Source organism: Haemorhous mexicanus, chromosome 18, assembly GCF_027477595.1.
Source record: "Haemorhous mexicanus isolate bHaeMex1 chromosome 18, bHaeMex1.pri, whole genome shotgun sequence".
Lineage (NCBI taxonomy): Eukaryota > Metazoa > Chordata > Aves > Passeriformes > Fringillidae > Haemorhous > Haemorhous mexicanus.
In genome coordinates, this window is record NC_082358.1 from 9361788 (window position 1) to 9384828 (window position 23041).

The 23041-nt window shown below is 60.0% G+C and overlaps 2 protein-coding genes across 2 annotated transcripts; one reads left to right on the plus strand and one right to left on the minus strand.

The window, feature by feature from the left end:
- The first annotated feature begins 1100 nt into the window (after window positions 1–1100).
- Window positions 1101–6630, plus strand: C18H20orf204 (chromosome 18 C20orf204 homolog). Its single transcript, XM_059862862.1, has 5 exons — window positions 1101–1173; window positions 4163–4297; window positions 4490–4552; window positions 4655–4807; window positions 5654–6630. Exons 1-5 carry the CDS (start codon window positions 1171–1173, stop codon window positions 5810–5812), a joined length of 513 nt encoding a protein of 170 aa, XP_059718845.1. The 5' UTR covers window positions 1101–1170; the 3' UTR covers window positions 5813–6630.
- A 4815-nt stretch (window positions 6631–11445) lies between these two features.
- LOC132335714 (ammonium transporter Rh type B-like) lies at window positions 11446–13747 on the minus strand. Its single transcript, XM_059862540.1, has one exon. The coding sequence runs from the start codon at window positions 13013–13015 to the stop codon at window positions 11621–11623; it is 1395 nt and encodes a 464-aa protein (XP_059718523.1). The 5' UTR covers window positions 13016–13747; the 3' UTR covers window positions 11446–11620.
- Between the last annotated feature and the right edge of the window lie 9294 nt (window positions 13748–23041).

Genomic DNA, 23041 nt, shown 5'->3' on the forward strand with positions numbered 1-23041 from the left:
GACTTGTGTTGGGAGCATTTCCCTTGAGCCAGGTAACACATGTGCAATCCACTGATGGGATCCTCATGCTACCCCTGCCCCTTGCTTAGGTGGCACCAGCACATCTTGCAAGGAATTTTTGGGATGTGGAAGCCCCAAGGAAGGGGCCCTTTGCTGGACACTGTGCTGCCTTCTTACAACATCAGGCTCCTTTGGCCACCTGCTCCTGGTACCTGCAGCTACAGCTGCAGCTTCCCTTTCCTTTGGGCTACATTCCTTAGCTTGGAGATTATTTTTTCTTACTTAAAAGAGACCATCAGTCTTACAGCCTTTTAATGTTTGTAGATATCTTGGTGGTTTTTAAATGGATTATGGCACCCATGAATTTTAGCTATATATAGAGAGCTCAATAAAGAAGTTATATGGGTCCTGTCCCAGTGGAATGCTGCAGTGTGCTGTGGGTCCCACTTCCTGGGGAGGGACGTTCTCACCAAGCTGAGCAGAGCTGGATTATTCACCATTTGTTCTATTTCTTACTCAATCACCCACATTCAGCTCCTCAGCGGAGCCTTGTTGCAGTCTGTTCAGTTTTTCCCAAAATTGATATGAATTGAGTCAGGGCAATTTCTGTGCCTGGGCTGGGGGTGAGGTACAAAATGCAGAGGGGAAGGAGGAGAGGGCTTTGGTTGGAAGCACGAGGACACTTCTCGTGTTGTTATTTTGGGGGTCTCACCCTGGACAGTCACTTTTGCCATGGGTCGGTGCCGTTGTCAGTGTTCACCCACTGCGGTCTGTGAATGCGGAGTGAAAGAATCGCCCCACGCCAACAGAAATCGAAACTGCGGGGGTTTGCAGCAGAGCGTGCAGCTCCGGGGTAGGGACACGCGTGGGTTGTAATCCCCGGGTGGCTGCGAGCAGGGGCTCCTGCCCTGCCGGCCCCTCCGGGCCAGAGGGACCCTCTCCCACCCGGCCCCGCATCCCGGGCACGACCGCTGCTCTCCGCGGCCGGGGGGGCCGGGCGGGCTCCCCCGCGGGGCCGGGGCTGGGCCGGCGGCGGTGCCGTGTCCCGTCCCCCCCGCGGCGGCCGGGCCCGTCCCCTCCCACCGTGGAGCCAAGTTCAAACCGCGGGCCCCGGCGCAGCGGGACGGGGCCGGACCGGGCTCCCCGGGACCGCCGCGCCCGCGGGGCTCCATGGTGAGTGCGCCGGGACTCCCCCTTGTCCCCGGCACCCCCTTCCTCCTCTCCCGGGACACCCCTCCCTGGAGCCCACTGATAGACCGGAGCCCACCGCGCTGCCGGGATGGGGTCGGCTCGGCCGGGGTGGGATTGCAGCACCCGCGGTGGGGCTTGGAACCTGTCGGGAGGTGACTGGTTCTCCTGGAACGAGGCTCGGACCGACCGGGACAGGGGCTCGGACTGGTCGGGATGGGGCCAGAGCACTTGGGAAAGGGCTTGGAGCAGTTGGAATGTGCTATATTCCGTGGGCTAAATGGGGCTGGGCTGGGTCCAAATGGGACTTGGATCCTTAGAGGGGTTGTGATGGGACAGAGCTGGGGGTCCGTGAGGAAGGGGCTCGGGTCTGGCTGGGGAAGCTGGTCCAGCTGGGATCAGGCTGCTGGGTCTGGGATGAAGCTTAGACCTCGCTGGGATGGGGCTTGGATCTGGCTGGTCCTGAGGTAGAGAACAGAGGGTCTGTCCCTGCCTCGGGGCTCTGGTTGGTGACAGAGTCCCTTTGGGTAGGAGGGACTCAGGGACAGAGTCTGTGTGGCTGGAAGGACCTGGTGACCCCGGTGGGGTTCCCAGGCTGGCAGCAGGAATTGCCCCTTGCTGCCTGACTGGCAGGAGTGCCAGCAGGAGCTGCTCTATCAACAATGGTGATTCCCCTTATCTCCTCATATTTGCTGGAGGATTAGAGTGAGGATGAGATTAGCTGTGCCTGTCCTGCACTCGTGCTTCCCAAGGCTGCTCCTTCACTGCCAGCTCTCCCCTAGGAAGGGATGTGCCACCTGCCTGTAGCTTGCTGCTGTGGGATTGGGGTGAAGGCAGAAGGAATAACCCTAAATCAGCCTCTGAACTTGTCCTCCTCCATCCTGAAAGGGGAGAAGTCAGGAGCAGGATTTGCCACCTCAATCTCCCTGCATCCCTCTCTTGCCACTGCTGCTTTCCTGCTTTCCATGGTGGGGGGAAGCATCTACAGCACCCGCTGACCTTCTGCCCTGGCTGTTCCCTGGACTACTCTGCACTTCCTTCTGGGCTGAGCACTGAGCCCAGCCTTGGCTGTCTTGGAATGCTGGAAATGGTGTGCCTTCTCCTGAAACTGGGTCCTAGTTGTTTAATAAACCACTTCAGGGAAGTAATTCCCATTTTCTTGGTAAAATTGCACAGCCTTGCCTTCCTGGCAGAGGAAATCTCTGGAGAGCAACCCTTAGACTTTGGTCAGGGTGTCCTCATGGAAGCAGTGCTGTCCTTTGATTTTACCCTCAGCTCTCTGCTTAATCACCTCTGGGGCAAGATCTGTCAGTGGTTTGCAGGGAGCAAAGCCAGCAGCACAAGGAGGCTCTTCCCTGCCCTCCCCAGCTCCCAAACAGAGCCCAGCACACCTCTGCTGGAAGGTGTGTGGTGATTAGGGATGCTGAAGAGCCCAGTGGGGTTTCTACTGGTTATACCTGGGTTTGTTCCTCTCTTTGCACGTGCTCCGAGGTGACAGTTGTGTCCATGTGTTCCCAGAACTGTACTCTGTTGAATTTTGCCTCATGTTATGCCTCCATCACTTCCATTGAGCTGCAAGAGGATGGGAAAAGGTTTCCTCACCCTTTTGTAGCCAGGTCCAGCTCAGGATTGAGTAGGGAGCACAGAGCAGGTGTGGATTTTACAAACCCACCAGGTTCTCACCAAAGAAGACAGATGGAGTGTGCCTGGGCTTGGAATTCAGTGAGGGAAATTCTTCCTTTCAGCTTCTTGGAGCAGAAGAGCAATTGCAGGGGTGCTGGGAAAGGCAGTGACCCCTGAGCTGAGGTGGGGAGCAAGGCATGGGCTGCAGGCAGAACTGTGGCCCCTTCCCCCTCGCTTTGGCTGCAGCACAGGGGTTGCATAGTTGGAAGAAGCTGAGCTGCTTTCTGCTTGCCCAGACCTGACACCTGCAGCATGAGGGTTGTTTGGGAGGGGGTTGTGTTTGGGGGGGACTTTTCCTGAAAATGTGAAATGATAGAAATGCCAGGATGGGGCCCCAGGGCTGTGCCATCGCTCAGAATGTGGAGACGTGTTGAGCTGTTGGGTTCCTTTCCTGGAACAAATTTTGAGCTCCCCATCCTCACTCTGCTGCTGCTGGGCTGCTCAGATATCCCCAATCCTGGTCACTTGAGCTTGTGCTGGCTTTTCTTCAAAGCTGTGGGATTCATCCCTGCCTTGGAGGGTCCATCCACCCCTCCCTGTGCCCCTCTGCCAGCTCAGGTGTCAGCCCGTGGGGTTCCCCGCTCTGCAGGGGCCAGCACGGGGCTGTTGGGCAGGTTTGGAGCCAGGAGCTCAGCAGCAGCTGGGATGTGCTGGTGAGAGCAGATGCTTGTGCTGCTTGTGGTGAGGGCCCTCAAGCCTGGGATGAGCCTGAGCTGTGAGGAAGCTGGGAAAATGCTGTATTAGTTCCATCCATGCAGCAGAGGTGTGGGAGCATCCTTTTAAAGGGTGTTTGGATCTGTTTGAGCTGAGGTATGGATGTTGCTGGTGGGGACCAGGCAGCTCCTGCCTCCTGCTCCTCTCCAAGGAACCCAGGTCTCTGCTCCCCTTGGGTTTTGGCACTTCAGGTTCTCTGGCCTTGAAATGGCACAAAATGGGGATCTAGTGGAACCATGTTGGGGCAGAGAGCTAAGGGATGAGCCCCACAGAATGACACAGGCCCCTGGCATAGCTCTGTGCCAAGAACCCATCTGCTGGCATCAGAGAGAGCTCTGTGTGTGCCATGGGCAGCGCTGCTGGGCTGGCCTCAGGCTGGAGCAGTTTCCCAAGAGCTTTGCCCCAGGGGAAGATGGCTCATCTGGGAGGATGCTCTTTGGGAGTGGAGACAGTGGAGGCTCCTCCATCTCATGTTGCATCTTCAGGTACAGGTCTCATGGAGCTTCTGCCTCGGAGTTGAAGGCAGAGCCCAGGACATTCCTTAATCCCCAGCTGACTCTGAGCCCTTCCCTGGCAGATTTTCCCCCGGGTGCTGTCCTGTGCTGTTCTGCTGCTCATACTGGTGGCCGTGCTGAGCAGAGGCAGGAGGTGCAGCATCACCAAAATCCTGCGGCAGTACCGCGCTGTCATCTTCCATGAGCTCCAGAACCTGGTGAGCCGAGGCAGGGCTCTGCCTGGGGCCAGCCCTGGCCTGGGAATGCTGCTGGGCTGGATGCAGCCCTGGGGAGGGAACCATAATGTGGAGCTGGCTGCTTTGCCAGCAGTGTTGGGGAAGGGTTGTGTTTAAACGGGGGATCCTTGCTTCAAGTGGGAGCTGCTGGATGTTCTTGCTTTATTTCTGCAGAGGAACCTGACTGGGTCGGTGTACAGGAGCGGGAGGGCCGGACCCGCTTGTCGTTCGGACAAGGTGAGCAAGGAGGGACCCGGGGCTGGGGCATGGCCTGGGCTGAGCCCCCGGGGAGCCACGGAGCCTCCCTCCCTGCCCGGGCCCTGTGCTTCTCCTCTGCAGGACCAGAAGATCTTGCTGTCCATCTACAACATCAGCATGTCCCTGCGGGAGGTGGGGGCCGGCACCCTGCAGGGCCCCGAGGAGCTGGCGGTCTGGAGGGTGGCCAGGAACACCAACTTTGTGCTCCGGGAGAACTGCAGGAAAATCAGCAAGGTAGGAAGCCCTCTACTTCCCAGCCATGTCAGTGGTTCCCAGTTCCCAGGGCTGTGGGCAGAGCTTGCCTTGTTTGTGCTCTCCTGGCTGCCCATGAGGAGTCTCCAGGCTCTGCCTGCTTCGCTCTGGGAGCTGGGGAATGCTGATTGCACATCCATCCCTGGGAGCTCCAGACTAACCAAGGGAGGGAGGTTCAGTTGTGGCAGTGTGGGGTTTTACTACTGGCTCCCAAGTGAGTTTTTCCACGTGTGCCACAATGCCATGGCTGAGAAGAACACAGGGCCTTGTCCTGGTGGGATCCTCACCCTGTGTGTGCATTCACCCTGTCCTGCTCTTGCTCCTGAGTGCTCATAGGCAAGAATAGGGATTTCTCCCCTAAGGGCTGGTCTGGGTTCCTCTGGCATCTCTGAGGGTCTGCTGGGGAATCCCCATCCAGGAGGATCCCTGTGGCAGCACCAGCAGTTCATCAACCAGCAGGGAAAACCAAGGGAAGTGGAGTGCCAGCTCCCAGCTCTGCCTGACCCTGTCACAGGGCTGGGACTGTCCTCCCTGCCACTGCTGGGGACATTGGCTGGGGACAACCCTGCCTGGGGTCTGCTGGTGTAGGATGGAGCTGCTGCTTCTCTGGAGATCTGATCTGGTGTCCGTGGGTGTGCTGTGGGGTGCACAGCCCCAGCTCAGACAGGGACAGCCACCTTTGGGGGGGACTCTTGGGGACCTGAGACCATGTCCTTGCCATGGCAATTTGGCCATCTCAGCCACGTGTGTGGTGCCTTTTGTCCCCTGACTAATGTCTGTGTGATGTGGGGGGGATTTCTGTCCCCTCCCTGGGCGCACGGACCGCAGAGCGCAGCGCGCAGCGCCCCGGCACCGCGGCGGCGCGGGGTAGCCGGCCGCAGGAGGCAGCAGCTGCGGGACCTCGGCAGGAAGGCGGAGAGGCTGGCGACCTGCTGGGAGAAGCTCAACGCCCTGCACGCTCCCCGCCAAACTTCCTGGGACTCGTAGGGACGCCCTGGCCGCACGCCGGGGGATGGATGTGCTGCTCCAGCCCCGGGGATGCCTGTGGCTTGTTTGGGAACCTGGGACAAAGTCAGCCTTGAGGGTGGAGGGGTTGCTGCCAGCAGATGCCCAAGCTGGATTCATCCTCCTGCTCCTAGTGGTGCCCAGGCACCCGATCCACCACTCCTGGCTGGGGCTGGCAGGTTGGTTTGCTGTGGGATGGCTGTGGCAGACACCTGGGCACCAGAAACACTGGAAGGAAGAAGGCAAAGAACCAAAAAGAGAAGGTGAGGTGTGGATTCTTAGTTGCTCCCGGCCCTGCAGCGCCTGCTGCTCTCTTGAGGACAATGGGTGTGTTTTGGGGCAGAAAGAGGACATGTGGGGCCATGGCTCTGGGGGCTCTGCTGGAAGTGAGGCCACAGTGCATCTGCAAGGCTCTGAGGTTACCAGGGCTGTCCATGGGGACAGGTGTCCCTGAGGCACTGCTGGGAGGTGCAGAGCAGCCGGGCACCCACAGTGGACAGGGAAATAAAGTAAATGTGCATCACTGGGGAAGCCTGGGGAGTAATGATATCCAAAAATGCCAGGCAGTGTGGGGACTTGAGGCCAAGGCTCAGCCTCAGTGACAGGCAGCACTGTGGAGGGACCCGGGTGCTTGGCACTGTGGGAGGGAATGGTGGGGTGTGGGGTGTGGGGTGAGGTGAAGTGAAGGGCATCCTCCCTTGTCACTGTGCTCTCCAGCACCCTGCCTGTGGCCTCCACTGCTTTGTTGGGTAGCAAAAAACCTCTGGGAAGCCAGAAATAAAACCTCTCCTTCCCTGGAAGTACTTTGGGTGCTTTATCTGGTGATCCAGGGGCTCTTGTGCTGTGGATGGAGGTGGCACAGTGCTGGCTCTGGCCATGGAGCTGGGCCTGTGGAAGCCCAGGCAGAAGCCCACAGCAGTGGAGGGCACGGTGGCATCCTGCCTCTGCTCACTCTGTCTGCATCCCTGGTGTGGGGCGGTGGAAACCAGGAGCTGCTTTTTTGGAAGAACATTTCCTCTGGAGCACCAGCCAGGAGGGGCCTGCAGTGTGCCCCTGCCTCAGTTTCCCCAGCCCGTCTCAGGCCGTGTGGCTGCTGTCCCAGCCCTGAGGGGCTGTGGAGGACACGAGATGGCAGCAGCGGGCTGTGTGTGCTGAGCGGAGCCGGGCACTGCCCACGCCGGGCGTTCCCATGGCCACACCAGCATCGCCGGCCCTCGTCCCCACCGAGCTCGGCCACCGATCCCGGGCCGGGCAGGGCTGTGGCCAGGGGGGCACCGAGCGCTGCAGTGAGTGGGGTACCCCCCATGCCCTGGAGGAGGTGCGGGTCGGCTTTTCCTGGGGGTTTCTGGGGCTTCAGACTAGGAAGGGGGGATTTGGGGAGGGAAAGGCAAGGAGTGCTCAGGGGTCCTTGCCCACCCCCTGCCTCTGGGAACTGGGCTGACAGGAGCTGGAAGGGCTCCATGGCCAGGGGAGGGTGAGTGAGAGCCCTCCGTGCCCTGGGCACAGCAGAGTCCCTGGGGTGTAGCAGGGTGCAGGCAGGACGTGTTGATTTGATGGGGCAGGACAGGGACCCTGGTTTGGGGGTCAGAGCAGGGGGTGCAGCCTGGCAATGCTGCTCTTGTGGGGTCCCTGGAAGATGCCCTCTGCCTGGCACGGGGCTGGCTGGCACCAGGGGCCATCCAAGGAGCCACAGCTCAGCACATCCCAATGCCAGAGGCCTCCTGGAGCCGTGCTCCTCCCCGGCTGGCCCCATAATGCCTGGGCTCCTTCCTCTCAGCTCCATCCTCCTCCTCGGGAGCCAGCACTGCCCTTTCTGCTGCCCCCACAGGAGGCTTTGCACTGGTTCCGTTCCTAGGTTTTTTTCTTATTCCTCCTCCCTTATCCCAACCACAGTCCCTCCACAAACCACTAGCATCCCAAAATAGCCCTAGTGACACTTGATATCCCATGGAAGAGGCTGGGGGCCACGGCAGGACCTGATAGCTCAGGCACCAGCAGAATGGGGACACTGGCTTGGGACAGGGTCACTCCCAGCCTTTCTCTTTATCAAGGCTGGAGCAAAGTCCCCCCTTCAGTGACCTGTCAGCACCTTCCCAGATAAACCAGAGCAAAAACCATCTCCCTTTACTACTCTTCCCTCACAGGCAGCTGCTGCTGGGAACCTGGTGTGGCAGTGGGAATGACTGCATGGAAAGGAAGGAAAGAGTGAAGGAAGAAGCAACAGGGAGGGAGGGGGAAAAACGAGGTCGTTGTGATGGTGGAATCACAGCAAAAACAGCCGGAAAAAGGAAACAGGCCCTGAAAAGTCAAATAAAAATAGCAGCGAGGCGAACCCAAGTGTGCAGCACATGGGAGTGAGCGCATTTCCTTCGAGGGCAGCTCCGCGCGCTCCCGGCTGCTCCGGGGGGGCCGCTCTGATGTGGCTCCAGCCGCTGCCATGGCCCCCAGTCCCCCCGTGCTGTGCCAGGCACTCGGAGAAGCTCAGGGCCCAGCCAGCCCCTGCCTCTCCCGGGGTCCCTGTCTGCCCTCGTGCGAGCCCTGCAGGGATGTGGCAGGGGCTGCACACGGGTGCTGGAGCCGAGGGCACGCAGGGGCTGGGGGCTCCTGGCCGTGCCCACAGCCCCGCCTCCTGCCCTGTGCCCGGCTCGCTTTGCCAGATGCATCCGAGCACTGTGCGAGCAGCACAATCCCGGCTTCCTCCCCTCCCCGCTTGTTTTGCAATCACAGCAGGGTCCCGCTGGGAGATGGGGGTTGGTGGAGTGGCTGCGGGGACAGGGATAGGGGCGAGGATGGGGGCTGGTGCTCCTTGCCAGGACCACTGGGCTGCGTCCCAACCCGGGTCGGGGCTAAGCTCAGCGGCAGCAGCAGAGCCCAGTGCGGGGGGCACTGTTCTGGGGAACAGTGAGGGGGGATCAGAGTGGGGTACCGTGTCCAGGACCCGTACAGGGGGCAATGCCCAGGTGCTGTGCTGTGGGTCCACACCGGGGTACCGTGCCCAGGAACTGTGCGTGGGGAGCTTTGCCACACTGGGGGACCATGCCTGGGGGATAGGAGCTGCTGTGGTTCTGCAGAGGCACGTTTCAGCCCTCCTCACCACCACTGTTCCACCGAAATGCAGCTGTCCCTGAGCCATCACCATCTTGGGGTGCTAGCAGCCCCTCTTGGCTCTGGGGGACCCTTGCCCACATAAACCCTCTGCTTCAATCCTCACTCCCTCCGCAGCGGGGCTGGGGGCCCAGCCCCTGGCAGCCCTGGCACACGCAGGCTGTGTCTGATGGAGCAGAGCAGCGTTTTGTTCTCTCCCATCTCCCTGCAGCTTCGTGAAGCTGCTGAAAGCCCAGATTTACAGTGTGATAAACGCTGGAGGCTCTGCAAAATATCTGACTGCTCCATCCTTTGGGGAGAGGCGGGTTTGGAGGAGCGGGGAGCTCTGGGCAGCACACCCAGAGGCAGAACAGCACAGCAGGTCTCAGGGAGGAGGGATGGCCGGGGCTGATGGAGCCGTGCCATGACCCAGGTGGGTCCCGGCACTCCTGGCTATGGGTCACTGCGTGCCTAAGCCCCTGTGGGCAGTGGGAAAGCGCTGACCCCCCCCCCCCCCCCCATCATTTCTTGGGCCTCTTGCTGGTTTTTGGAGCATCTGTCGACCAGATTGTGCCTCGGCGTGCCAGGGTGCCCGTGCCAGGACATGCCAGCCGGGAGGCGGGGTGTGCCCAGGCCCGGCTCCGGGTGTGCTCCCCTCCCTGCGCCCTCATTGCTCGCTCCCCCGCTGGGTGCCGCGGGCTGCTCAGCGGGAGCCTGCGTCCTCATCCTCGCCGGGAAGGGCTGGGAGATGCTGGAAAGCGGCTGCTCCGCTCTCTCCGACAGCAAGAGGTTCACAGGCTGTGCCTGCATGTGGGTGTGAGTGGGTGCTGGGGTGTATGTGCACAGATGTGTGTGTGCATGGGGCCGTGCATCACATGCAGGTGTGAATATGTGTGTGCATGTGTGTTTATGCATGTGTGTCTGGGCACACACCTGGGGTGTTGTGAGTGTGTGCAGAGCTGTGCACACACGTGTGTGTGTGATTGCAGGTGTGTAAATGCCTGTGCATGAGGCTCCCCTCCACGTCTGCTCCCCGACAGGGTGTCTGAGCTCCCGGTGCCGCTGACCCCGAGTCCTCCTCCCCGTGCCGAAGCTGCCATCGGACCCGGCAGGCCTCGGCGCGGGGCAGCCACGGGCCTGGGCTGCCGGGCTCAGCGGGAGCGAGGGCTCTCACGGGGGCTGGGTGCTGCCGATCCTGCCCCGGTGGGATCGCGGCTCCCCGGGCGGTGCCGGTCGCGGCGGCTCTCGGCACCCAGCAGGAGCCAGGCACTGAGGGGCAGGGCCGGTCCCCGCTCCGATGGCTCCACGCTGTCATGGGGCACATCCACACCGAGCTGCCAAGAAGATGAGGGGCTTCTAGGGCTCGTTTGGGGAAGGGGGAACCGAGCTGCCCCCGCCCCCACGGCCCCTGGCCCCACTGCTCAGCCCGCAGCATCCTGCGCCGGGGCCCATTGTTCGGCCGCGCCGGGCTGCGGGGCAGGATTTCTTTGTCAGAGCTCGGCAATATTTTATTCTAACAATTAACCAAACACGCCCGGCCCCCCAAGCCTGTTTGTGATTATTGGAGGGCGAATTCCCCAGCCTCTCTCCCTCTTGGTGTTGGCTCCGCCTGGGGCTGCACCGGGTGGAAGGGATCCAACCCCTCTCCCACCCGCTCAGGGTTGGGGACCCCCAACCTCGTCGGCAGCCCCCCACTCCTGCAGCCAGCGCTGGGGGGCTCAGTGGCCTCGACCCCCTCGGGAGCCCGCGAGCATGGCCCGCATTGTCTCGGCAGCAGCGGGATCCGTGGGGCGCAGGGGCAGCGGTGATTCACGGCGGGGGGGATGTGAATCACAGCCCTCGCTCTCCGGGCAGGATGCGGCCCCGCGCTCCCAGCTTGCCGCATGCCAGCCATGGACCGCAGGCTTTGTCCTCCGCAGGGTGGAAGCGGCTCGCTGCCCGTGCTGGGATGGGATGGGGCCGCTGCTCTTCCTGGGATGCTGGCGCAGCTTTCCCAGCTCCAGCTTCGGGGTGGGATGAGGGTGCTGTGGCCTGCGGGTGCCTCCTGCATCCTGGCTCTCTCCGAGGCTCCTCGCTGTGCTTGGGCTGCATCCTCATTGCTGCACCAGTGGTAAAAAGGGTTGGCGCTTCCCTTTGCAAACTCTTCTGGAGGGGGAATTGCCCAGCTCAGGTTATCAGATCCCTGTAAAGTCCTTTGCTTGGGGCCATCTCCCTGCTGCTAAAGTTCCACGTTCCGAGCAGTGGATACTGAGTTCCTCTCCTGTAGCTGTGGCCTGAGCCGGCAGCCTCCTCCGGGTGCTGCCAGTCGTGGGCAGGAGAATCTGGAGCTGAGGGTCGGGGTGAGCCCTGAGGGTGATGCTGCTCGCTGGGAGTGAAGCAGCCGAAGCCAGTGCCCTGCAGAGCAGCCGTCTGGGCTCCTCGGGGGCTATTAACCATTCTGGGGGGGCACCCTGAGCAGGTCGTTTTTCTGGCTGCCACCGGGGGTGAACGGATGCTGGGAGCCACTGGGAGCCGGGAGGGGGGTTGCAGCTGCAGGGTAGGAGGACAGAGAGGTGGCCAGTGCTACGGTGCTGACCCAGCTATGCCGGCATCCTCCACAGCTGGCTCCAGGCATGGGGCAGGAGTGAGGGCAGGCAGCATCTCCTGCCTGCTGATCCTGTCGGTAACATTCCCCGGCCCTCCCTGCTGCTGCACGAACGCCACTGCCTAAACCTGCTCCTTCAGAGCCAGGGCTCCTTCCTCAGCGCTGCTGTCTGCCCCCGGGCTCTCAGCCTGCTCGTGGATCTTAAAATACAGCGAGTCATCGAAGCAGAGCCGCTCGGGCGGCCGGGCCAGGCAGGGCAGCCGGAGGGCGCTCCCGGTGAGCAGCCCGGCGAGCAGCGAGGCACCGATGGCCACCGCCAGCCCCGCTGCCTGGCACAGCGCCTGCCCGCCCACCCCGCGGGCCCCCCACTGCCCCTCCACCATCTCACTGACATTGCCCCCAGCAGGGGACAGCTGAGAGGGAAGGGACCCGGAGGTGTCCTTGGGTGCCACCAGGACGGCCACGACGCTGGCTGCGGCGCCGAGGATGCCGGGCAAGCCGTGGAGGTTGTGGATGCCGCACTGGTCGCGGAGCGTGAGTTTCCTCGCCAGGAGCGGCGTGAGGAACCTGAAGCCGAGGACACACACCACGGCCGAGAGGCTGCCCAGGGCAAGAGCGGCCACTGGTGGCACGGCCATGTCGGCCACCACGCCAATGGCCACCCCGCCGGCCAGGCTGCCGTTCTGCAGGTGGCCGGGGCTGAGCTTGCCGTCCCTCTCCAGCAGGCTGGAGGCCACCACGGTGGTTACGGCACTGGCACTCATGGCCAGGAGGGTGTTTAGGATGGCGCGGTGCTGGGTGTCCCCCGGTTGGCAGAGGACAGCCACGAAGCTGGGCCAGAAAACCCAGAGGATGAGTGTCCCCACCAGGGACATGAGGTCAGAGCTGGTTGTTGGGGTCTCCTTGGGGTGCAGTGGCTGCTGTGTTGCCCTGAACAGAGCCTTGGACACGCCAAGGCCGAAATAGCAGGAGAAGACGTGGATCGTGATGGTGCCGCCCACATCCAGAACGCCCAGGCAGGTGACAATGACCCACTCGCTGGCGAGGTAGAGGGGGATCTCACAGGTGGCCATGACGAGCAGCTGGCAGGGGCTGGCCCTCCCCAGGATGGCCCCCACGGAGATGAGCACTGTCACAGCAGCGAACTCAGAGATGAGGAGTTTGTGGAGGTCCAGGTGGATCTGGCCATGGTGGAAGTGGTGGAGTAGGCCCTGCAGCACCAGCGCCCACTGCATGGAGAAGTTGAGCAGGAGGAAGTTGTGGGTGAGGGCGCTGAACCCGTAGCGGGGCAGAAAGGTCAGCAGGAGTCCCAGCCCCACCATCAGCATCACCTGGATGTCCTGGAAGAAGGGGAAGGTGCTGTAGACCTGGTTGGCCATCAAACTGGTATCCTCTTCCTGCGCCGAGGGCTCATCATAGGTGATGAAGAGGGCAAAGAAGAGGAGCAGGGCACCCTGGAAAAGCCCCAGGAAGAGGGGCAGGAGGCGGTGGGGATAGGTGGAGGGTGGCACAGCCATCCTGGAGTGGACGGGAGGGGACGGTGGTCAGTGGTCAGCAGGGCACTGGTGTGAGGTGACAGCCCAGCAGTGCTTCTGGGGTGAGCTCAGCTTGCTCCTACATAGGGGGTTTTATGTTTTATGGCCACAGTTAATTATTAACCGAAGATCTGAGTTTATGTTCCAGAAGAGGAGGGGTTTGCCCCTGCCTTCTTTAAACACAACACCCATAAAATAACCACATGTTCTTGTTTGGCCGCCATAAATGTGGACATGAGAGGCATTATGATTTTGAAGGGAAAAAAGAAAAACCTGTGGTGGGGCAGAGGAGGGAGAAGGAGTTTGGTAAGGAGCTGGCCAGGGATGGGGGTACCATGGCACTCACCCCCATTGAACTTATCCCCATCCAGGAATGGGGACCTCCCTGCTGCTGCCCTGGAGTGATGCTGGCAGCTCAGACAACACCAGCTCCCGCTCTGGCTCTGCCACTTTCCACTCCAGGTTGGCTCTGGCACTGCCACCGCCCCATTCTGCAGGATGATGCACGTTTTCCTTATCCACCGCTTGGATTTTGCAAAGCCCCATAAAGCTCCAAAGCCAGGGCTGAAAAGATCGTTTTCTCACAGGTTTGCATTGGCTTAAATGGCTGGATATTCATTAACAATTAGTGCGCGAGAAAAACAAAGCCCAGAGCAGCCAAGCAGCTACCCCGAAGTTTCTGGGTTTCTGCTTAGTGTGACATTTTGCCAGTGAATGTCTGGAAAAAAAGAAATTAAAAAAAAATATATGAGAACCACAAGAACAAAAGGCAGAGGGGTTGGTAAATATTTGTTCCAGAGAGGAGATATTTTTGTGCTGTCCCTGATCTCAACACCCCTGCCGCGGGCGCTGGCTCCGCGCCGCTCTTCGTCATTGTTACTGGAGGATGAGGCAGGCGAGGGCGCAAAATGGGAAACAATTGTTGAATAATCTGCACGAGGCTCCTCTGCCAAACCATCCCCGGCCATTTTTCAACCCAAAGATGCTGGAAATGGGGGCAACAGAGAGGAGGAGGTGGTGCTTTGAAGGCAATGCCTTTGACGGGTGAGATGGGGCTGTGTTGCGCCCAAGCCATGGCCAACAGCAACAGAGGGGTGGCAGGAGCTCTGGAGGTTTTGGATGGGAGTTGGGATGCTTTGTCTGCCCCTAACATGTCCCTGCATAGCTGGTGGTGCTGATGGCAGTGGATGTTCCCCTGGGGATCCCTCACCCAAGGAAATGTGGGGCTGGGGTCTTCATGGTGCCATTTGGATCTTTGCTGTCCCCGAGGTGGCTGGGGATGGGATGGGATGGGATGGAATTGGGTGAGTAAGCAGGATGCTCCCATTGCTCCTGCCTCTGTGTGCACAGGGGCACAGCCTGACCTACCTCCCGTGGCTGCTGCCAGCTCCCAGCTCCACCAGGCAGTGGCATGGAGGACAAAGGGATGAAGGCAAAACCTCCCCTGGTTGCTGGTATAAAAATGGCAAAGTAAGGGGATTTCAGCCCCCAACTCCTGGCCTGTGTCCCTTTGCACACCATACCAGCCCATCAAGGGGATTCTCAAGGAGCCAGCCTGGTACAGTGAAACCTCTTTGGTTGACTGTGGGTGAGATACAAACCCAGAGAGATGCTTGGAGCAGGTTGTGCTCCTGATGGAGGAGCTGGGCTGCTCTTACAGAGCTGAGGAAGCATTTTGGCTCTGGGTCAGCAGAAATTGGGTTCCTCTCAGGGTGGCTAGAGGTGGGTGCTGCCCTCTTGCTTCTCTCCTGCTCCCCAGAGCATCTCAGCCTTCCTCTTCCTGCTTTGGTATGCAGTTTTTTTAAGGCGTGGTTAAATCAAATGCTAAAAGGAAAAGCTATGGACCAAGTCCTTTAGGAAACACAGTGCTTGGAAGACTTCAAGGTTATGGCTCAGTGCCTCCTGCAAAGAGGAGGAGGAAGATGCCAGAGGGATGCATCCTTCTGGAGCATCCCAGCACTGCCAGATCTGCTGGAGAGGACAAAGAGCAGTTTGGGAATTTTGGGATGTAAATGCTCTTCTGGATCTGGGCATCATCTCTGGCAAGGGGCAGAAGCACAGGGCACCAACTGGAGGTTGGGGTCCCTCACTGGACTCTGCCAGGTCAGGAGACGGTGGGGACACAGGGGGAAGCTCCTGTGCAGGGCTGGACTCAGTGCCTGGGCACGGGGTGCTTGAGGGGGTGGCATGGCTCAGTCAGTGGGCAATAGGGAGTTGTAGGGTCTGCAGGATGTCCTTGGACACACAGTCTTTTTCCACTTGGAAATCTTGCTCTGGCAGCACCTGGGGATTTGGGATGTGTCTCTGGGCTTCTGGTATTCCCTGTGACCCACAGCACCACACATCCCCACCAGGTGCACCCTCAGCTCTGCCACATCCACAGGGCCACATTCCTTTGATGAGCTGTTGGGTACCGCAATCCCCTTCCCTTGGGAAAAGACCATCCTGGGAGCCTTTCCACTTCCCAAACTGATGAGGCACAGAAAGCAGTGATGCCCAAGTACTCCCCGGACCCAAGACCCCGCAGCTGAGAGGGGGGAAATCCTGCTAGGTTGCCGATTAAAAAATAACCTTTATGGCACCCATAAAAGAAGGTCAGAATTCCAAGAGGTCGCTGGGAAGGTGAAAGTCCCCCCCAGGCCCTGGGGCACCCCTGAAGACAGCGAATGATTAACCCCACAGTGCAGGGTGCACCACTGGGATGCCACGGTCCCTGTGGGGAGAAGGTCCAATCCCTCCAGTAACATTTTCAGGCACACCAAGTTTTCTCTTGGCACCAAAGGACAAGGGATGGAGGAAGCATCTGGCGAGGGCCTGGGCAGCAGGGAGGGAGGGGAGCATTGAATTCCACCCCCCACATCCCCCTTTCACTGGGGGGGGCAGTTGTTTTATGGCAGGAGGACTGGGGAACCATTTTAGCAGGATCCACGCTGGGACTGCTGGAGGAGTTCCCCGCTGAGGGCTGGATACAAAGAAAAGCTGAATTAACCGAGGGTCATATAAGGCAACAGGATCTGACAGATCCGAGCCAATATATGCTGGCAGCAGCCAGTCCATGGCACTGTGAGAAACACTCCTGCAAATTTAACAAATCCCCATGGTCTAGAAAGTCATGTACAAGAAATTACTAATGAAGGGATCTAGTCATATCTGGATTTCCAGACGTTGGTCATGCTCCCACCGCGTTCTGCAGGCCATATAAGTACATGGATCTGAATCCCGGGTGCTGGAGAACGGCAGGATTGTTACGATCGTCCTGCCTGACCTCCTGCGTCAGACGAGGGCTCCCTCCCGGCCAGGAGGGGATACCGGGCGGTGGCGGCCAGATCCTGCGGCTGTGCCGGGCTGGGGATGCATGCAGAGAGAAGCCTGAAGGGGAGCAAGGCTTGGGAATGCTGCTGTGGCAGTGGAGGGGCCGGCTGCTCCCATCACCCAGTGGTGATGCACTGGCACCCAGATGGATGCTGGGCAGGAGGGAGCAGGAGCTCCAAACTCATCCCTGCAGGGCAGCACCGTGAGATGGGAAGAAACCGCTGACAACACCCCTGACCTGGCCATCACTCTTCAACACCAGCTCCCTCCAGCCTGGAGCACTCCAATATTCCCCGTTCCCTAAAGACCCCGCCAGAAAGGCGGGCTACCTGCGCAGCTCCGACCCTGTTCCATCCCCCCGTGGGTCCTACAACACCGCCCCTCCTGCTGCCTTAACGAGCCGGGACTGATCACCGGGAGTGCTTTCGGAGCTCCGGGCCAGCTGTGACCCCGCGGGCCCCGGTGCCGCTGTCAGGCGGCGGGCAGGGGGCCAGCCCCCTCCTCCCCAGCCCCTCGCAGCCGGGTCCTGCCGGGTGGGGGGGACACAAAGCCCAACAGACGTCACCCCGGCATCACGCGGACCGAGTGGCCTTCTCCATCTTGTTAGCACATTGTGTAACACAACATGTGGAGGCGCTGGGACCGCACACGCATGCACTCCCCGACAGCCCAACCGGGGGGAAAAGAGGGAGGGAAAAAAAAAAAAAAAGAAAAACCCAAGGAAAAAAAAAAAAGGAAGCAATTTAAGCTTTGAATCTTTCTCTTTAAAATGTTCTCATGGCTTCATTAGAATTTGTAGCCACAGAGGCTTTGAAGAACATGGTATAAGGAGTGAAACATCTGGAAAAATTAGGATTAATGAAAACATAATTCCCAAGACTAAAGGAAAGATTAATCCTGCGTTACCACTTGTGTGTTCCACAGCTTTTCCCCAGCTCGTAACACTGAACTTATTAAATCGCCCTGAGCTGAGTTTTCCTTTCTCTCTCCCTCCCCTATGGAGCCCAATGGAAGCAGCTGATGCCAAATGTAAGGATAACCAAGTGTGCTGGCCAGGGCTGGTGTGAGCACATCCAGCCCTGTGCCCAGGTGGGCACCCCCTGCCCAGCACACCTGGGGGTCCCTGGGGGTCCATCGGGTTTTAGGGTGCTCTGTTCTGGGCTGGTGGGCGCTGTACCCCACTGGGGCTGCACCTGCTCCTGCCTGGGCTCCTGAGCAGGGTGGGCACTGACCAGCTCCTGGGATGGGGGGGGGTGCTGGGAAATTAAAGAGAAATTGATGAGCCCCCCCTCTGTTGCTGGGTGCTTGGTCAGGGTGAGACTGAGGAGCTGGTGTCTCTGGGTGGCGTTTCTGTGAGAGCAAGGGCAGCCCTGGTGATGTGCCACGCTGTGCCATGCTGTGCCATGCTTGCCATGCTCTGCCATGCCGTGCCATGCTGTGCCACACTGTGCCATGTTGTGTCATGCTGCGCCATGTTTGCCATGCCACACCACTCCATACTGTGCTGTGCCATACCAAGCTGTGCCACACCATTCCATGCTGTGCCATGCTGTGCTGTGCCATGCTGGCCCATGCCATGCTCTAGCACCACCCCTGCTCCAGCATCCAGGCTGTGGCCAGGGGGTTGGGACATGACAGCTCCGTGCCAGTGTCCAGCTTTGTCACTGTGGTGCTGGAGGGTACTGGGGGGGGTCACATTGGCTCTGCCAGCCCCTGTTCAAACCCCCTGGACAGAGCTGCCCTGGGGTCTTGGGCAGCTCTGAGGGGAGCCCAGCCAAGCTGAGGGACCCTCTGGGGAAGATGCGCTGGGGTGACAGACCCCTTGTCCCTGTAAAATCCTGCAGCAATTCCTTTGCCACCAATAAGTACCATTGATGGGTGCCAGTGCTGGTTTAGGGTCACATCAGAGGCTTGTCCCAGCAACTTTGTCACCACAGGCTCTGATCTGCACAAACGGGGGGGGCCGGGCCCGGACTGTGTCCCTCCCCACACCGAGGGGCTGTGGGATCGTGGTGCTTCGTGGGAAGAAGGGAAACAAGGAGAGCTCACTTCTTTATGTCTTCATCCTTCCCGCCCCGGGCACAGGGAGTCCGGGCACTGCCAGCTCCACACCTGGGCTGGCTCTGCTGATCGGCCCCCACAGCCATCCCGGCAGCGGGAGCCTGCAGGGATCGGGATGCTCCGAGGGATGGGGACAGAGAGCAGCACCCGTTCTGCGAGTCTCTGCTGGCGTTTGGGTGGGCTCTTGCCTGCTGGGTGCTCCCCACGATGTCAGGGTGAGGGAACCAGATGTTTTCTGCATCCCCTCCTTGCCTTCTGCCCCGGATTATGCCAGGAAGGCATCTGGACGGGGTCAAAGGTGTGTTTGACCCCTGCACGGGAGAACAGGGCTCATTTGGCCCAGGCCTGGCTGAAGAAGGCTGCTTTGCCCCACACACGGAGTGGAGGAGGAGGCAGCGTGCCCAGGCCACTCCCCGAGAAGGGGAGGCTCCCCAGGGGCTCAAGGGGACCCCTCTCTCCCGCCTTCCCACGCTGTTGTCCCGCTCAGCTCCAGCTTGTTTTCCAGAGAGGAAACCGGCAACCTTGCTATTATTTTTTTTCGATTTTTTTTTCTATTTTCCTTTTTCTCGCAGTGTGAGCGGCGGGGCCCAGCTGGGGGGCAGCGGTGCCGGGTGCCGGCGGGCGCCAGGTGCCGGCGGGGCGGCGCGGGAGGTGCCCGCCGCCCGCGGGGGGACAAAGCCGGCGGCGGCCCGCGGTGCTCGGGGCCGTATTGTGTGAGCGAGGAGGAGATGGATGAAGGTCACATCCTGCCACTCTTCCGATGCCCGGCACCAGGAAAAAGCTGCGCTTTGTAAATATAAAAATAAACAACAAATTCTTCCCCCCATTTACCACCTTTCCCCCGCCCCGAAGAAAACAACAACAGCCCCCGCGGTATCGCAGCCACCTGCTCGGGGAAGTGATTTTTCATATAGGCAGGAAACGGGGGTCTAATTAAATCTGGGGTCAAGAACATAAAGGGAGAATGAAGTTTATTTAGGAGTCCTCGAGGAGGGCGGGAGGGGGATGCTCAGCAGGGCTGTGGGGGAACCATAGGAAGGTGTTTTGGTGGGGCTGGGGGGGCACCTGGGGTTGTTTTGGCCCCAGGGTGAGTGGCAAGGCATCACCTTCCTCCTGCCAGTGGGACCAGAATGCCACAGGGGACAGTGGTGGCAGTTGGGTCCTCACCAGGGCAGGGATGCTCTGGGGGACTCCCCGCTCTCCCTATCCCCCTGCGGGTAGAGAAAAGAGCCCGGGGAGCATCACGCTCAGACCTACAAGAGTGTCCCCAAGCCTTCAGCGAGATCATATGAGGTTCCTGTTTCACAAGACGGAGGATGGCATTTCCATTGTGCTCGCCGGGGATGTGTTGCAACGGGGCAGCCGCTTCCATCCTTTGTCCTCCTCCCCGCAGAGGAGGAGTCTCAGCCTGTGCCAGGGTGACCCGTCACACCCTGCCCCCCCCAGCCACCAAATTTGGCTCCACTGGCCGCGGCAGCCCTCCTCGGCGAGTCCCGTCCGCAGGCATCGCCCCACCGCCAGCGCTCTCCGGCTCCAAAGGCGCTTCCTTGCAGCCACCGCTCTGGGTGCCCTCTGCCGGGGTCCCCACCAGGTTGGGGACACTCCAGGAAGGTGACACCCACCTCGAGCCGCTCCCAGCCCTGACCCTGGTGTGCTCCCGCTGCCTTCCTCTGCCCGCTGCGTGGTTCCAGTTTAATTTTCACCACCAATTAATAAACGAAGGATTGACCCCACCAAAGCCCAACTGGGGAGCCCTGGGTCCTGGCAGCAGCCCCAGCTCCCCGGGATGATGGCACCACCCCGGCCCCTCTCCCATGCCCGCAGCGGGAAGCTTCCAGCTTTTAGGAAGCACTGCAGAGACCTTTGCCTTTGGGTCGGGTGCTCCCAGCCCGGACCCGCTTTCTATTCCCCAGCTGGGGTGTGCCGAATATAAAGTATCACAGCATTGTTATGAAAAATAATTCAAACCCACCAAAAAGGCCAGCAGCAGATGGAAGGGTGAAATCGGAGCAATCCGGGCTGGTTGTAACCCTTCGTGGGCAGGGAAGGCAGGGCAGGCAGGGGACCAGCATCCACATCCCAGCCCTGCCGCTGGTTCTTGCGGGTATGGAAGGAAAGGTGATGGGCTAAAAGCGTCCCAGTGCAGACTGTGGGCAGGACAGGGAATGGTTTCCCGTGGGAAAGGGGGAATTCGTGCCTGGGGGCTCATAAAACAGACGGATTTTTAGACAGGCTTGAGGCATGCTGGGGAGTGCCCTCGTCCCCAAATTCCTGCAGAAGGATGGGACATCCCACCTGGGCACCACTCAGCCCGGGGGCTGCCCATCCCCACACTGCAGCGGGGCGTCAGGTCCCTTCTGTGACCACTGCTGGGACGCAGGTGCCACCCACCACACTGGATGCGTGTCCCCTCCCTGCCACCAGCATCCCGCCGCCGTGCCGGGCACCAGGGGTGGCGCTGGGGACGAGGACGCGTCCCCAGCCGCGGGCCTCGCTCCAGCTGGGCGCTGTTTTGTAAGGACTCCTGGGCCTCTGCGGCGCAGAGATAAGCCCAAGAATTCGCCGTCAGTTCCAAATATCCCGTCCGCTTCCTCCCGCCGTCCTCGCCGCCGCTCCAGCCCGCTTGTCTCATTTCCGCAGCAGCGTGCTGGGGAGCGCTTCCTGTTTTCCCCCCGGCCCCGGGGCGGCGGCGGGGGGCGAGGGGTGCGGGGAGGAAGGGCAGGACAATGGGCGCAGGTCGGGACGGGCAGCTGCCCATCGCCCGGGATGGGGGTTCCTCGGTGGCCCGGCAGGGGGAAGGCGGATGGCAGGTGGCAGCGGCGGCGACGTGGGTCCTGGGCTGAGCTGAGATTGCGGATGGGGTTTCTTTCCTTTCCTTTCCTGATTTCTTTTTTCTTGTTTTTCAAGGGCTTTGTTGTAAATCAACCCAAGCTCCCTAGAGATCATCGTCACTGTACCGCAGTGGGAGCCCCTGCTTCAGCTGGGCATGAGGACAGGAATGAAGCCGGGTGGAGCACAACCCTGGGTGGGGGGACCCTGCCCTCTATGGGACAATGAATCACCCCTCCGAAAATCGCATTTTAGGGTCCCTGCAGTCAAACCACCCACGACAACCCTCTCCTCCCCAGCCACAGTGCGGGAGAGCAGCATCCCCACGGGACTGCCACCTCCCAGGAGCTATGTCACGGGGCAGGAGGTCAGGATGTGGCTACCCCATCCCAAACTGCAGCTTTGAGCCAAGAGAGATCCATTTCGGAGCTCTGCTCACTCAACTCGGGAGCTCAGCAACCTCCTGCTGCAGGTAGGACCAGCCAGTGGGCAGCCCTGTGTCCCCCTGTTTTTGGGGCTCCTGCCGCTGCTCCTGGGCTGAGTGTGAGTGTTTACTCGGTGCCTTTCTCACCGCTCACAGCGTGGCAGGAGTTATTCAAAGGCAGGCGGAAGCGAGCACAGCAACTGAAACAACAATGAAAAGGAAACAGAGCTCGAAAAATTCTCCGTTCATAAATCAACTGAACTGCAGGTGATCCCTGGGCAGGAGCGAGCTGAGGAAGAGACACAGCTCAGCTCGGCATGGCCAGCAGCCAGGCAGGCTCTGGCCCCCCAGGCAGGGATGGGGGAGGCCGGGATTTCCCAGGGTGGTCCTGAGTGATGCTGGGGTCGGTGTCCATGTCCCCGGGGCTGCACATCAGGGACTTTGAGGCAGGTGAGGTGCAAGCATTTCTGGGTTTATTTTTATTACATATATTTATTATACATCTGGGTGAGAAAGGTGAAGCTGTGCTGGGTGGGGTGGGTTTGTGGGGTCAGCATTGTACACACACGCACAGGCACATGCCTCCTTTCCAGGCCAGAGGAATGCAAAAAGCCCAGGGATGTGATGGAGAGCAGGGACTGTGCCACAGCCCCTGGTGGCCAGTGGAGTGGGGGGATATAGTAATTTTGGTGCTTGAGGCATTGCAGAACAGCCCCATGCTCATTATTCATCTCCATGCCTGCCTTTTTGGGTTGAAATTTGTCACTTTGGAAGCAGAGAAGCCAAAAGGTTGTGAGTGAGCATGGCTCCAGTCTGTGGCTGTGCCATGGGAGATGTTGGGGTTAACGGGAGCTGATCCAGGGCTCTCGGCAGCATCAGGCCACGGCTCCTTGCTGGGATCTCATAAAAGCTTTTTCCTCCTTAGGAAATAGAGCTGCTGGATTGGGATGAACTCCTCAGTGCTGGCAGCATCTCTGCACGGGCAGGGGATGGGCATGGTTGGAAAAAATCTTTCCCTCCTGCCTCCAGTTGTGTCCTGCAGCATCTTGCTGCAGGCAGGATAGGGGCCAGTTTGGACAAACCTAGTTGTCCCCTCCTAGCTGTCCCCTTTGCCAGCTCCTGTAAGCTGAGACCCAGTCCTGGGGACACCAAAAGGGACTTGTGCTTTTGGGACCAGTGGATGGCCCCAAGGACCAGGCTGGTGGCAGTGGGCTGACCTTACAGCAGAGGAAATGACCCAGTCATGTTCCCCACAGTGGGAAAGCCAGGAGAGATTGCATGTCCCCCTCTGCTGCTATCTGTTCTCCATCCTGTGAATTCACTGTCATCTTGTCTTTTGGCAGAGCTGCAAAACTGGGAGACCACCGTAAATAAATCCTGTG

Excerpts from the sequence above, each read along its gene's own strand:
- C18H20orf204 (XM_059862862.1), top strand. Across the intron at positions 4,553-4,654 it reads CCGCTTGTCGTTCGGACAAG|GACCAGAAGATCTTGCTGTC; the intron begins GTGAGCAAGGAG and ends TCTCCTCTGCAG. Across the intron at positions 4,808-5,653 it reads ACTGCAGGAAAATCAGCAAG|AGCGCAGCGCGCAGCGCCCC; the intron begins GTAGGAAGCCCT and ends CACGGACCGCAG.
- LOC132335714 (XM_059862540.1), bottom strand. The coding sequence starts at position 13,015 with ATGGCTGTGCCACCCTCCACCTATCCCCACCGCCTCCTGCCCCTCTTC.